At 36.0% G+C, this 13,960-nt stretch overlaps 1 protein-coding gene across 4 annotated transcripts in view; it reads left to right on the top strand.

The window, feature by feature from the left end:
* Positions 1 to 13,960, top strand: part of LAMA4 (laminin subunit alpha 4) — a 129,135-nt gene that overhangs the window by 91,900 nt on the left and 23,275 nt on the right. For all 4 annotated transcript variants that reach the window (XM_019735050.2, XM_019735053.2, XM_074333455.1 and 1 more), the window contains 9 exons: positions 976 to 1,155; positions 3,830 to 3,969; positions 5,759 to 5,935; positions 6,592 to 6,737; positions 7,161 to 7,323; positions 8,204 to 8,337; positions 8,812 to 8,983; positions 11,937 to 12,068; positions 13,120 to 13,262. In XM_019735050.2, coding sequence (XP_019590609.2) covers positions 976 to 1,155; positions 3,830 to 3,969; positions 5,759 to 5,935; positions 6,592 to 6,737; positions 7,161 to 7,323; positions 8,204 to 8,337; positions 8,812 to 8,983; positions 11,937 to 12,068; positions 13,120 to 13,262 — 1,387 coding nt within the window. The remainder of the gene's footprint in view (positions 1 to 975; positions 1,156 to 3,829; positions 3,970 to 5,758; positions 5,936 to 6,591; positions 6,738 to 7,160; positions 7,324 to 8,203; positions 8,338 to 8,811; positions 8,984 to 11,936; positions 12,069 to 13,119; positions 13,263 to 13,960) is intronic.

Raw genomic sequence — 13,960 nt, 5'->3', positions numbered from 1 at the left:
CAGCACAGTGAAAGTTAAAACATGACGACTGGATGTGGGTGTTTTACTACACGGAGCAAATCTGGCTACAGTAATGGTCAGGAGGGTATCACCCATTGAGAGTCCCTGCTGTCGGCACCACCAGAGCTAGGTACCGGGCTGTGTTTTGCAGATATTAGCTGATGTGGGAAAGGATCACCACTACCTTCAGGCTGATGTGAATCCTGAGGCTTGTCAAGGTTAGGGAACTTGCTCCAAAAGGTACACTGCAAAAAGAAGCCGACGCAGGATTCACCACTACTACCATCAGAGTTCAGAGCATGAGGTTGAATTAAATGTTTCTTCTCTTTGAAAAAATTAAAGCTACAACCTCCCCTGAGTGATTTTCATTTTTATTATAGGAGTAATACATGACCATTATAGAAAAATTACAAAAAACAGATAGGAAGAAAGATCAAGAGAAGAAAAACATTTTATAATCTCACTACTCAGTAACAAAGCATTTTGTTGTAAACTTGTTTGTAGTTTGAATACATAACTTTTTAATAAAAATACCATTTTACTAGACGCTCTTTTTAAAGTTGCTTTTGTTGTTCAAAACTACCTTTCTTTAAAAGTGATACTTGCAATGAATTTCAGACATAAATATTTTATGAGTTAAAATCGCATGTATTTTCTGTGGCTTTTTCTCACCAGGTTGCTAACCTGAAGAAATAGTAATTGCTCTTTTTTTTTAATTTATGTCTAATTTGAAAATGTTTTAAGTGAGCTACATGATTTTAATGAGACTTCAGAGTTTTTCAAGCTCACTTAATACTGCTTACAATTTTCTTGTGCATCTAATTTACACCATAATTAACATATATTTAAAGATCTTAATTGGCTTAAAAGCCCAAAATGTGAGGTCTGTTTCACCCAGTGATTAAATGGTTGTTAATATTTCCAACAAATGTCCTGCTTTTCTGCAAAGTGAATGTCCTTGTGCTCTGTGTGAAGGTGACACTCAACAGCGCCTGGGTCAGTCCAAGCTCATCACTGCAGAAGCCAACAAGACGACGATGGAAGTCCAGCAGGCTACAGCCCCAATGGCTAACAAGCTAACCAACTGGTCACACAATCTTCAAAATTTCGACTCTTCTGCTTACAACACTGCAGTGGACTCAGCCAGAGATGCAGGTATTGCTTAGAAATTTCTCCATTTGCATCCAGTTGAGGAATTGGTCATTAAACTCTACACATCTTTTGTTAAAAAGGAATTTTCTTCATTTGTGTTTCATATTGCAATAATGTAGAAGTTAGCTTCGAAAAGGAGAAAAACTTTTTCAGTTCATCTACCCATATATATGTGTGTGTGTACATATGAAATATATATATTTCACATAAACACTCGATAGATTGGTTAAGAGTCATATTTTTTCTATGTGAAATAATGGTAGCACTTGTTTTTCTCAATGTAAGACTAATCCTTTGGGGAAGAAGATCAATCACATGTTAAAGTAAATAATCTTAACAAAATACTGGTTTGCTTTAAGGAAAAAAACATTTCTTGAACAGCATTGCTTTTACTAAACAGTATTGCTTTATCCTTACCCCCAAAAATCACGTTACTACCAACATGTACTGAATATGGCCAAACATAACTGAAGTTTCTCACTAAGAACAGTTTGTTGGCCAACTTGGATACAAATTTATAGCACTGAAAATGAAATATTTTGATGTCTACCTAATTTATTTGGTTATGCACAGATATTAAATTACATATTACTTGGGAAATTTTCTTTTTTCCAGTCTCATATATTTATTGTCTCTTCATACCTCTTAAATATCAACATTTTTGTCATGACTAGAACTTTCTGTTCTCAAACATGGTTTTGTTTTTTTTATTTTTTATTTTAATTTTATTTTTCAATTACAGTTGACATACAATATTATATTAGTTTCAGGTGTACAAGTCCACCACGTTTTTGCAGACCATATCACCGTCACTTCCACCTGAATTAAGAAACAACTTTATTAATCCATATATGATTTATCTGTCACTAGAAAGTTTATCACAGGTCATAAATATTCATTCCAATAACAGGAAGACAGCTGTTTTATATTCATTTTAAGGGTATTATCATGAGTTCTTCCATGTAACCACTCACTTAATTGCTTTTAAAACTTAGTGTTTAAAAGATTTGCTTCTATGACAGCCAACATTTACATTTATGAAGATACTGCCTCAGGAATATTTACAAAATCTGTCCATTTATTTTCTCTCCTTTTTCAGTCCTACCGGTTATTTCAGTAAGCCTCCAGGACTAGCACTAATTGAAGTTGTTTCAGGCTACTGTGTTTTCATTAAATAGCGATAGCATTTTGCAGTTCAAAACAAAGTAAATGAAAGAGCATACCATGATATAAGAAACTTTATAGAGACTCATATAAGGTGGCTCCCTTTCTCTGAGAGAATTGAGGTCAGGGAACCCTGTCTTATACACATTTCCATAATCAAAATTTTAATGTAGTGCTTTAAATGTAAAGAGGTACCAAAAAATATATACACATTTTCAGAAAGGAAAAAATTATATTAAAAGTGTAATATTCAATATATTCCGATAACAAAAAATGAATACAAGTCATGTGTATACGTTTTCTTGGACACCCCTTGTATTTTATTACCTCTTGTTTTTAAAGACTATTCTAAAATCGCTAGTGTGATCTGTGATCCAAACAACAAATACTTACCTCTGTATTAATCAATACGATAAACTGATACTTGCTATTATTTTACTAAATTCAATTCTTTGTGCTGGAGAAGCACTTTGTTTCCTAAGTACAGAAAAGAGGTATTTCCTTGGTCCTCACTGACATATTCTCCTTAATCGAAGTTTAATTTGGTTCTAGGAAGAGGCTGGCTCTTGTTCAGCTGCTGATGCTCAAAGACCACATCCCTGCCCTTAGGGAAGACCATACCCTAAAGATATTCATTCTCTATTCCGCTGGTTCTCAAACACTAGAGTGCATCAGAATCATCTGGGCCCTACTCCCAGAGTTCCTCATGCTTTAGGTTTGGGATGGGGCCAAAGAATTTGCATTTCTAACAAGTTCCCTGGTGCAGCTGATGCCATTGGTCTGAGGAACACACATTGAGCACCACTGCTCTAGTCTGTGAGACTTTGGAAAAAGTTATGCTATTCTCTGTATTTGGGGTACTTCTCATCAAGTTGTAGCCTTATGATTTGTACTCTTTTCTAGTATTGTACATTATATATCCAAAAAAAATTACCTAAAAAGTCAGTATGATCTGATTGGACCATCACCTTTGTCTGAGACCATAGCCCATGGCTACCCACTCCGGCCTTGGCACAACTGCCACTCTTTGTGTGCTACCTCATTTCCCCCATCTAGTTATGCCTCTGCTGGGTCCATTACAGCAGCAGTGTGACATGTGAATGAGCGTCCTAGAAAATAACTCTTTTACCTCCTTCGGCCCAGCATTTTTGTTTTTTTGGGTTTTGTTTTGTGTTTTATTTTTTGTATAAGTTGTATGAGAAATGCAAACAGAGCCTGTCCTGTGTGGTGAATGGAACATCTGTGTATTCGTTGTGGATCCTGCCCTTTGGACATGTACATTCTAAGTCAGCTTGCTTTGCATACAATGTATAGATTAATATTCACTTTAAATGCCACAGACTAGGAATTGACCATCCATGTTTTGGGATTCACTATTAATTTTGCAGGATTAAAAATAATTTCTTGTAGTTCTATCAGAAGTAACCATGTGTTTGTTGTCTCTTCACCTGATTTCTGAAATACATTTATTATTGACATACTTACTCAAGTGATTAATTTTTATTAACTACAGTAAGAAATCTGACAGAGGTTGTCCCTCAGCTCCTGGATCAGCTTCGTACGGTCGAGCAGAAGCGGCCTGCTAGCAACGTTTCCACCAGCATCCAGAGGATCCGAGAGCTCATTGCTCAGACCAGAAGTGTCGCCAGCAAGGTAACCTCTGGAAGGTGTCATCATCAGTCACTCAGTGATAATGAGAATATGAAGCTGAGCTCCAACTCTTAGAGCAGCTTCCAGAGCCCAGAACCATCCTATTGTATCATCCAGCTCAGTAGTTCTCAGCTCCGTCTATTCATCAGAATCACATGAGGAGCTCTGGAAACCAAACCCTTTCCTGGTCCCAAGCTGAAAGCAATATATCAGGTTCTCTAGCAGAAGGGCTCAGCACCTGTATTTTCTTAAATTTCCCCAGTGATTCCACTGTGTAACCAAGATTAAGGACCACAAGTTAACTTAGTCAACAAAACTCATAGAGCACAAGAAATGAGGTCAAGTCAACCACAATAAAAGACTCAATTTATTATTATTATTCATTATTTTAGCAGCTGTTTTAGTCCAATTACTATATGGAATAATCTTGTCCATCTACCTCTTCAAAGAATTCTCCAGTACAGACAGCATAGATGATATGAAGCTTTTACTGACTCCTCCACAGGCTTAACTGAGGACTCACATCCCAGCTAAAGTGAATAACCTCACGAAAGACCCTGTTCTGAGCCTGATACAGAAGCAATGCAGCAACACCATGGCTAGTGCAAGGGTTGGTAGGAACGTATCCTGACACCACACTTAACATTTTCCATGTGGCAAAACAGGGCTTATTCTTGGCCTTCGTTTAAATTTGTTTTTTATTGATTTATAGACCAGCAGCATTTTTTTACAACTAAGTTATATGGCTTAATTTCTCAACTGAGAATTGGCCTGAACAGACTGTTGGCCCTAATTATTGACAGAAAGAAGAGTTGGAAATCAATTATTTTGTGATGAAGGAGATAATGATTGGTAAATATGCCCACCTTTTAAATGATATATGATAATTAATCCCATACCATAAACTACCTTTTTTATATTCTTAGAGAATATTTCAAAAAAGGTTTATTGTCAACGAACGGCATTTTGAAAGCTAGGTTTCTGTAAGTGCTTTCTGGCAATTTTATTCATATGGAGTAGAACGTTGAGGCCTCAATCACCTAAAACCATTTTCTAAAGAGAGTCTTGGCAATGCCTTTGGCGCTCACTGGGCTCCCCAATGTATTTCTGTGCAGGTATACATCCTTCTCAGTTTTTACATGAATCCCACACACTGCTTGATTATTTATTAAGATGTAATGATGCTTACTCAACTGGCAACATAGGACAACTGCACTCTAGGCACCTGGAAATATAATCCTGAGCTCACTTACCATTAGTTAACCAAATCAATATTAATTAATTGATGTAAATATATTTTATCATTCAACTGCCAGATGTGGTCGAGGGTGTTGCTTACAGCATCACCCCATGCTCCTCTTTGGAAGACCCTGGGGAGAAATTCTTAGCCGTGGTAGTACCCAAGATTAGTTTTCTTCTCCTGATCAATTCATTGTTGTTAATTGTATAGGTCTTGTGAATTATGTAACTGACAAGTATCCCTTCAAGATGTTTAGTTCACCCCAACCAAGTATGTAGTCCATTGTGGAATCTATATTTATTCTTACTCTTTGACCTATTTGTCACCTTTTTTTTTTTGCTTTCTTTCACCTCAATTTAAATTTAAACTATTGTATTGCAATCTGCCTTAAATCCTCTCTCCAACAAGGTGAGGCCATAAGCAAACAAAAGCATAGAAGAGAATAGAGCTCAGGGACCCCATCAGGAAGGAGGGAAGCCCATTGAGAACCATGAGAAAGCACTGTGCACATTTCTGCAGAGTACTGTTAACCGAGGAATTTTGTAACTCCAGATCCAAGTCTCCATGATGTTTGATGGACAGTCGGCGGTCGAAGTGCACCCCAGAACCAGCGTGGACGACTTAAAGACCTTCACATCCCTGAGCCTGTACATAAAACCTCCTTCTGTGAAGCAGCCAGAACCAGCTGAGACTGCAGATCAGTTTATCCTGTACCTCGGAAGCAAAAATGTAAGAACATGAGGTTTTAAAAGAAGGGATACTATTGAAAGGAACCATAGGTGCTTTTCTCTTGCCTTAGAACAAAGCTACCTATGCCAACAACAAAATTCCCATTCTGGTAATTCAAAAGGTATATAGATCATTTTAGTGCCAAGACCAAAGTAGTGATTTAAGGACAAGTAATTCCTTCCCTGTGTGAGATATTTCTGGGCTTGCTTCATATCAACCTCACACTGCTAACTTTGAGGAGTCTGAATGTAGCACTTCAAGACCTTCAGCGTACAGAGGCGATGACGTTTGAGGCTGATCCCTGTTTGAAGATGCATAGCAGTGAGTGTCGGCATGCTGCATTGTATCCCTGGGTTAACTAAACACGGTTAGCATACTCCTGGCAACCCTCAAATGTCCACAAGCCTGCCCTTGCTTGCCTCCTGGTCCAGATGCACTTGGACAAGCCCAGGGTGGCAGCAGACTGATGCAGCCACAGCGAGGCTAGAAAGAAAGAAGCACTGCCCGGTCTGAGAAAAACTTTGGTGACAATTCAGGCCAGATATGCCTTGCATATAGCCCAGCATTGAGATTGCTGATTGTCCTTTAAAGAAATGAAAACAAAAGATGATGTTCATGCGTTTGGATTTTATTTAAGTGACTTCTTGACATTTCAGGCCAAAAAAGAGTACATGGGTCTTGCAATCAAAAATGATAACCTGGTGTACGTTTATAATTTGGGAACGAAGGATGTAGAGATTCCCCTGGACTCCAAGCCTGTGAGTTCCTGGCCTGCTTACTTCAGCATTGTCAAGATTGAAAGGTAAAGTGAATCCGTGACGTGGGCTTATGTGTACATTTGATGATAAATCTATTGAATGCACTCACACACTCTCACAATCTTCCTGTGTGTGTTGTTAAGTAGCATTTTCCCTCTATTCTTCCTGTTTCTTCCATTATTCCTGTATTCCTTCTCAAATACCTTAGTGGAAAACAAAAGATTAGAAAAAATAGCCATCATTTCCAAATAGCAATCTGATTATTAGATCTTTTTATGTGGCCAATCCATGAATTAATTTTTTTCTCCCCTCCTTATTGGTTGTTGACAGTCTATAAATGCTTATGAATGTGACAAAATCAAATCATTTATTCTGTGACAGGGGAGCATTAACATTTGACATTTAAAAATAAAAACATTTTCTATAAATTACCTGGCAAATAAAGAATAAAAATTTTTTCTCAACAGGGTAGGAAAACACGGAAAGGTATTTTTAACAGTCCCAAGTCTCAGCAGCACCGCAGAGGAAAAATTTATTAAAAAAGGGGAATTTGCGGGAGATGACTCATTGTTGGATCTGGAGCCCGAGGACACTGTGTTTTATGTTGGCGGTGTGCCTTCCAACTTCAAGGTAAGTTATCCAGCTATGTTTTGACTTATTGCAAGTCTACCATGATTGTTTTTGAAAATCCATAATAACTATGATGATTTGGAAGTGGGATAGAAACTTTAATATTTTAAGAAAGAGCTTAGCTCAGTAGGTGGTAGAATTCTGAACCAGAATCTATAAATCTCGTATATAAATCTGGTCTCTGCTACACATATTTTCATAGTGTCAAATGCTTTCAAGCTATAACTAATACTTGACTACCAATTTATTTCAATCTGATATGTGCATATGGAATTAGTATTACCCCCACCCACTGCAGGAGTGTCTGTACCTCGTGGGTGTGTATCTAGTCTTCAGGTTCACAGATGACAGTTTCAAAAACTCAGTTGTCTCAATATAGCCGTGAAATAAAATACCTGAGATGAGGGAATGGGTGGGATCTAGGGTAGAGGATGAGACCTGATGAAAGGCAGTTAAAGGAAGGCTCAAGAGGATAGAGAGTCTATCTAGAATTTCAACTCCAGGACTGTTATTTACTAGTTACAGGCACATTATTAAACTTCTCTAAGAATTTCTTTCCCTCTATTTATAAAAGAAGAGGAATACCTACCTCACAGAGCTGATGTGAAGATTGATTTTGGTCATCAATTCACTGTCCAGTGTGTGACTGCCACATAGTATATGCTCAATAAATCCCACCCTCTCTACTCAGATATACACAACTGCAAAGCCATTGTTTATCTAAATGATTTAGCATAGAATAGTCACAAAGTTAGGTCTAGAAAAACATTATACCAATGAGTATGTCCCATGAGCGTGCTATTTGTTTCATTGCCTGTTCTGGTTCACCCTGGTGAAATGTGATCATGGGACAGTTGATTTTGCTTTGTCTGTTGCACAGCCTCCTGCCAGCCTAAACCTGCCTGGCTTTGTTGGCTGCCTGGAATTGGCCACTTTGAATAATGATGTAATCAGCTTGTACAACTTTAAGCACATCTATAATATGGATCCCTCCAAATCAGTGCCCTGTGCCAGGTAAGAAAGTGTTAAGAGGACTAAAGACTTTGATGGCCATGCAAGCGCAGCAGGTGAGACAAGTGTGGGTCAATATGTAGGTTCTCAATCTTTCTTCGGGATAAACCAATTTTGAAACTGCATGATAATCATGCCTGCAAAAACCTTTTCAATTCTTTTCTACCACAGATGAGCACATACAGTTATAAAAAGTGTTGAACAACTTGTTTGCAGTTTTGATTTAGGATTCAAGAGACTGGGGTTTCACTAGAGACTTCCGTTGTCTTAGCACATAGGGGAGGGAAGAAATCCATTGGAAACAATTGCTTTAACTTACCTACCAATACTTATTTATGTCTCCCACACAGACATCAGGACTTCATTTAAATGCTGTAAGGCCTAAGAAAGATGTCATGCGAATGGGTTAACAGGGCCTCACTTAAAAAGCACAACACAAAGTATAATGTTCATATGATCCTTGTATTTTTATTTCAGAGATAAACTGGCCTTCACTCAGAGTCGGGCTGCCAGCTATTACTTCGATGGCTCTAGTTATGCCGTGGTGAGAGATATCACCAGGAGAGGGAAACTGGGCCAGGTGACTCGTCTGGACATAGAAGTTCGAACACAAGCTGACAATGGGCTGGTGCTGCTGATGGTCAATGGAGTGAGTGCAAATAAAGACCCGCATCTTCTCCTTCATTTGCTTTACTTTCTACCATGCATGTTTCTAGGGTCCTTCCCAAGCTGAGAGTATCATGCCATCAAACTGAAGTTTTGCTTTAGGAAGCCAAACTGGGTATTTTTTTCTTCAGGGAAATGATGTCAGCAATAAATAAAAGCAGCCCTGAAATGCATTTCCCTGCACAACATTTTTTGATGTATATTAAATACCTCCTCTTGAGTAAACTGAGGGAATTTTGAGAAAAATCAGTGCCAAGATCTAGCTAAGCAGTGTGTCTAACAAAATTTTACAATGACTTTTTAAATTATATGCCCTAACTAGTAAAAAATCATATGCCCTAATCAGTTTTAAAAAATTTGTATGTTTATTATATATATATATATGTGTGTATACATATATACTACATATATATATATATATACATTCCTTTATTAATGATATACTTATACCATAAATGGATATAATATTCAAAACTAGGAATAAAAGATAATTTATATAAAGATAATATTAAATAGAAATAAATTTTATTTTAAAATAAAGATGAAATGAAATAAAATTATTTTTATTTGTTAGTGATACAAAAGTAGTTATTAATAACAGCATTAATAAAAACAATGTAATTAAATGTGCTTAAGTATTTTTGAAAGTCTCGTTAAACTCTTTGTGATATGGTGATTCAAAAGTCTTGTCCTAAGTCCAGTTTATTTCAATACTAAATTTTATCAGCTGTCATAACTGGACAACATACCTCATAAAAAAAAATGTAAAAAAGTATCATTGGCTATGCTTACTAAATCATGATACCATTTTTGAATCTCATTCACCAGCTGGCAAAAATTGCCTTTGAAATTTGGCTGGGACATTTCCATCTTTCCTAATGTCAGTTCTTGCAAGCTAATCAGATATTATGTCATTTTGTAAACTTTAACAAAAGAGTTCAAGACCATTGAGAATTTTCATTCGAAACATTTTTAAAGAGGTTAGAAATTTCTTTCCAGAAATGTTTTAATAGTGCAGAGATGAGAGTTTTTATTGGTAGTACACTTACATTGTGTTCATCAACAAGTTCATTTAACAATAGAAACATTTTTGAACATATTTTTAAAAACCATCTTTCCAAGAAAGTGTGCAACTTTCTTCAAAAAAAATTTACTTTCTCATCCATTGTTATAATACTGCCTACCTTGAAATGACAGGTCAAGTATGTTTTTTAAAAATAATTAGTACATTTCATACTACTGAAAGACATTTGTTGACAAATAAAGGTCAACAAATTTATAATAATTCATTTTGTAAAGAAAAACGCATAACTCTTCCAACTAATTTTAATAATTTGAGGACATAATCTGCAAACATCTATGTGTCTCAAAGGATTGTCACATCACTGCATCTCAATAGAAAATCATTGTAAATATTCTATTACTTAAGTCATCTCACCTATAAATCCATGTAACACATAAACTGAAGTAAATTGCAGTGGACTAAATGCAAAGAAATAGGTGAGGGGGTTCCGCCTTCAAGCATGGAATTCTACTCTTGAAGTCTCGCATACTGTATAAATCCTATGAAAATGCATCCAAAGGACAAAATGAAGTCCTGAGGTCAGGTCAATTCATGTATTAAATATGAAACTAGTTTCTCTATTTTAGAGGTTTAAAATGAATATAAATAAAAGTTGAAATATTTTCTTTCTATCCCCCAATGGATTGTTTTCCACATTCTCAAGAGTACACAAACTCCACTCAGATCACTTTCTCCAAAATATGGACTTTACTATCATACGTTATTTTTCAAATCCATTGAATTCTTGTATCTATGAACTATCTTCTGAAACAAGCAAGGCTGACCAGTAAATGCCTTGAGTGTTACACGATTACTCTGGTTCTCAAACATCATGTGGTCCAGGTACATAATAATTTCATATTTATTTACATAGATCCAGTGTTTCACAATAATACAGAAATGGCCTTCTTTTTCTTATATCCATATTTGCTGATAATTTTTTAAGGCTCTTTTCAGCATATTTTGGAATTTGTTTTCAATATTACCAATTTTCCTCTTAAAATGAAATGCAGTCAGACCTATTGGCTTGCTGTAACTTTCAAATGTTTCCTAAAGAAAAGGCAGTTGAATACATATGGCCTATAATACTGTTTTCAAGATTTTAATTAATAAATTTCATTAATTAAGTACATAAAAATAATAGAAGACAGTTGTTTTAAATCGTGTGTAAATATTAACACCTGAGTGTCTTAATATGAGACATAACTGCAGATGTAGTTGTGATTTTTATTTCATAATATATAACAGAATATTACTCAGCCGTAAAAAAGAGCTAAATCTTACCATTTGTGAGAACATGGATGGACCTAGAGGGTATTATGCTTAGTGAAATAAGTCAGACAGAGAAAGAAAACTACCATATAATCTCACTTATATATGGAATCTAAAGAAAAAAATAAATGAACAAACAAAACAGAAAGAGACTCAGATACAGAGAACAAACTGATGGTTGCCAGAGGGAAGGGGGTTTGTGGAGCTGCATGAAAAAGGTGAAGGGATGAAGAAATACAAACTGGCAGTTACAAAATAGTCATGGGGATGAAATGTACAGCATAGGAAATATAGTCAGTAATGTTGCAGTATAGTGCCAAGTGGGTACTAGACTATTAGGGGGGATCAGTGCATAAATTTTTATAAAATGTCTAACCATTATGCTGTAGACCTGAAACTAATATAAAATAATATTGAATGTCAACTGTAACTGAACAAATAATTTTAAAACATACTTTCAGTAGTAAAAAAGGAATTTCATGAGACTTCCTTAGTCTTCAATTTCGATAATAAAGAACACAATGTTATTTCTCAAATTCAGCTAAATCTGCACTTTCATAATAGCAAATGCTCACATCTTATAACTTCTTTCTCTCCGCAGAGTATGTTTTTCAGCCTGGAAATGCGCAATGGTTACCTACATGTGTTCTATGACTTTGGGTTTAGCAATGGCCCCGTTCATCTTGAAGACACGTTGAAGAAAGCTCAAATTAATGATGCAAAATACCATGAGGTACGAATCACTGCAGTTTGTTTATTTTGTTTTGTTTGCACTGAGATCTATTGATCTTATCAGATGTTCAAACTAGACAGGTGGGAACTTAAACTGAAACCTCACCCTCATCTTCTTAACTCCAGGATAACATTTGCTTTAAGAGAATGGGTGTTTTTGTCATACTGACCTTTCTGAAAAAGACTCACCCGACATATTCATTTCAGTTGCTTCATTGACCAAAAGTCTCCTATTTTGCTCAATATCTTGATTACAAAGGCACTCTTCTAGATCCTTCTATACATTTGTTGAAAATGCCATCGTGGAGATGCACGGCCATTTGTTTACTTATGTTTTGAGCCCCTCAAAATGTAAAAAGAGTAGATATAAGTAAATAATTTCTTTTTAAACTCTTTATCCATAACTTAGAAAATACTAACAGAGATTCCTTATAAAGAGAACCCACAAGAATGCTCTTTAGTCTTGAAACAGTTGTGAAGTATATTGGTAATATATTTTATCTACTTTCATTAACAACTAACTACTTTAAATGTGCTATTTAATAAAAACGTATAAAAGGCATATATTTGAAGTTGAACTGAAATGCAGAGAGTAAGAGGCTATATTTCTCATTTCAGTTAAAAATCCATAGCCTCCATAAGGATGGTTTACAATAAAATATTATTTTAACTATTTCTCTAACTAGCATTTTCACAGCTTAAAGCTTCTCACTATGTCACCAAAAAATAACACCTGCCGTCTCATCTCCAGAAGGTACCTGTTTATAGTTCTTTCCCAAATTACCTCAAAGGTGCCAAAGAAAGCAATTGGACTCATGACAAAATTTTTCTTAGGCTAGCCTCTTCTCCATATGGAAATCCTCCAGGAAATGTGAACTTCTGCTTATATAAGTAAGTTTTCATGTCTATGAGGAAGAAAGGAAAAGTCTAGCCCCCATTTTGTGAACAAGCACAAGAACATGGAAGGCCAGCTGTTTTAACCACAGTAATATAAGTAAATAAAGTTGATTGTTAAGCAGTGATCAAGACTGACTTCATATTATTTCTCCCAGATCTCAATCATTTACCACAATGATAAGAAAATGATTTTGGTAGTTGACAGACGACATGTCAAAAGCATGGACAATGAAAAGATGAAAATACCTTTTACGGACATATACGTTGGAGGGGCACCCCCAGAAATCTTACAATCCAGGTAAGTTTATTTGTTAAGTGGTTGTTTGTTCCTAACAATGTACTGGTCTGAGTATTCAGCACCCAGGAGAGGCCTAGTAAAAGGTTTTAACACCCCCACTTGCTACTTCTCCCCATGCACATAGGCGCACACACACACATTCATTTACCTTTGGGCCCTCTGCTGCCAGTCCCCCTTAAATTAGCATCTACTAGATGTGATCTACAGGTTTCTTTAATTATGTCCCTTTACTTTTGTTTTAGTCTTAATTTAAACTTAGTCTGAGTTTTTAATTAGCATCTGAGGGTAAAATTTTTAAGCTTATCCAAGGGGTTCTGAATTATGTATAGCAAAACATTATTCTAATATATTCAAAAATTTGGCTGTCTCTTATTACAATCAGTTCATAGCATCAGAGACCTTTAAGACTAGAGACAAATCTAGGATATTCCAGCCCAATGTTTCTCAACCTTAGCTCTCATTAGAATAACCTGGAGAGCTTTCATAAACACGATTGCCCATGACCACTCTCCAGAAATTACCAATGCTCTGGGATAAGGCCATAACGTAATATTTTTTTAAAAAAACAAAAAACCTCCCCAATCAGGCAATTCTACTGTGCAACCAGGGTTGAGACTTGCTGATAGAGTTCAACCTCTCATCCATTTATAGACGCCCCTTTTCCTTTAGCCCTCACAACTCCAATAAATTTAGTGATG

The sequence above is a fragment of the Rhinolophus sinicus genome, linkage group LG05, assembly GCF_036562045.2.
Source record: "Rhinolophus sinicus isolate RSC01 linkage group LG05, ASM3656204v1, whole genome shotgun sequence".
In the NCBI taxonomy this organism is placed as follows: Eukaryota; Metazoa; Chordata; class Mammalia; order Chiroptera; family Rhinolophidae; genus Rhinolophus; species Rhinolophus sinicus.
The sequence above is the reverse complement of the archived record's forward strand: the minus strand, read 5'-3'. Positions and strand labels throughout refer to the sequence as shown.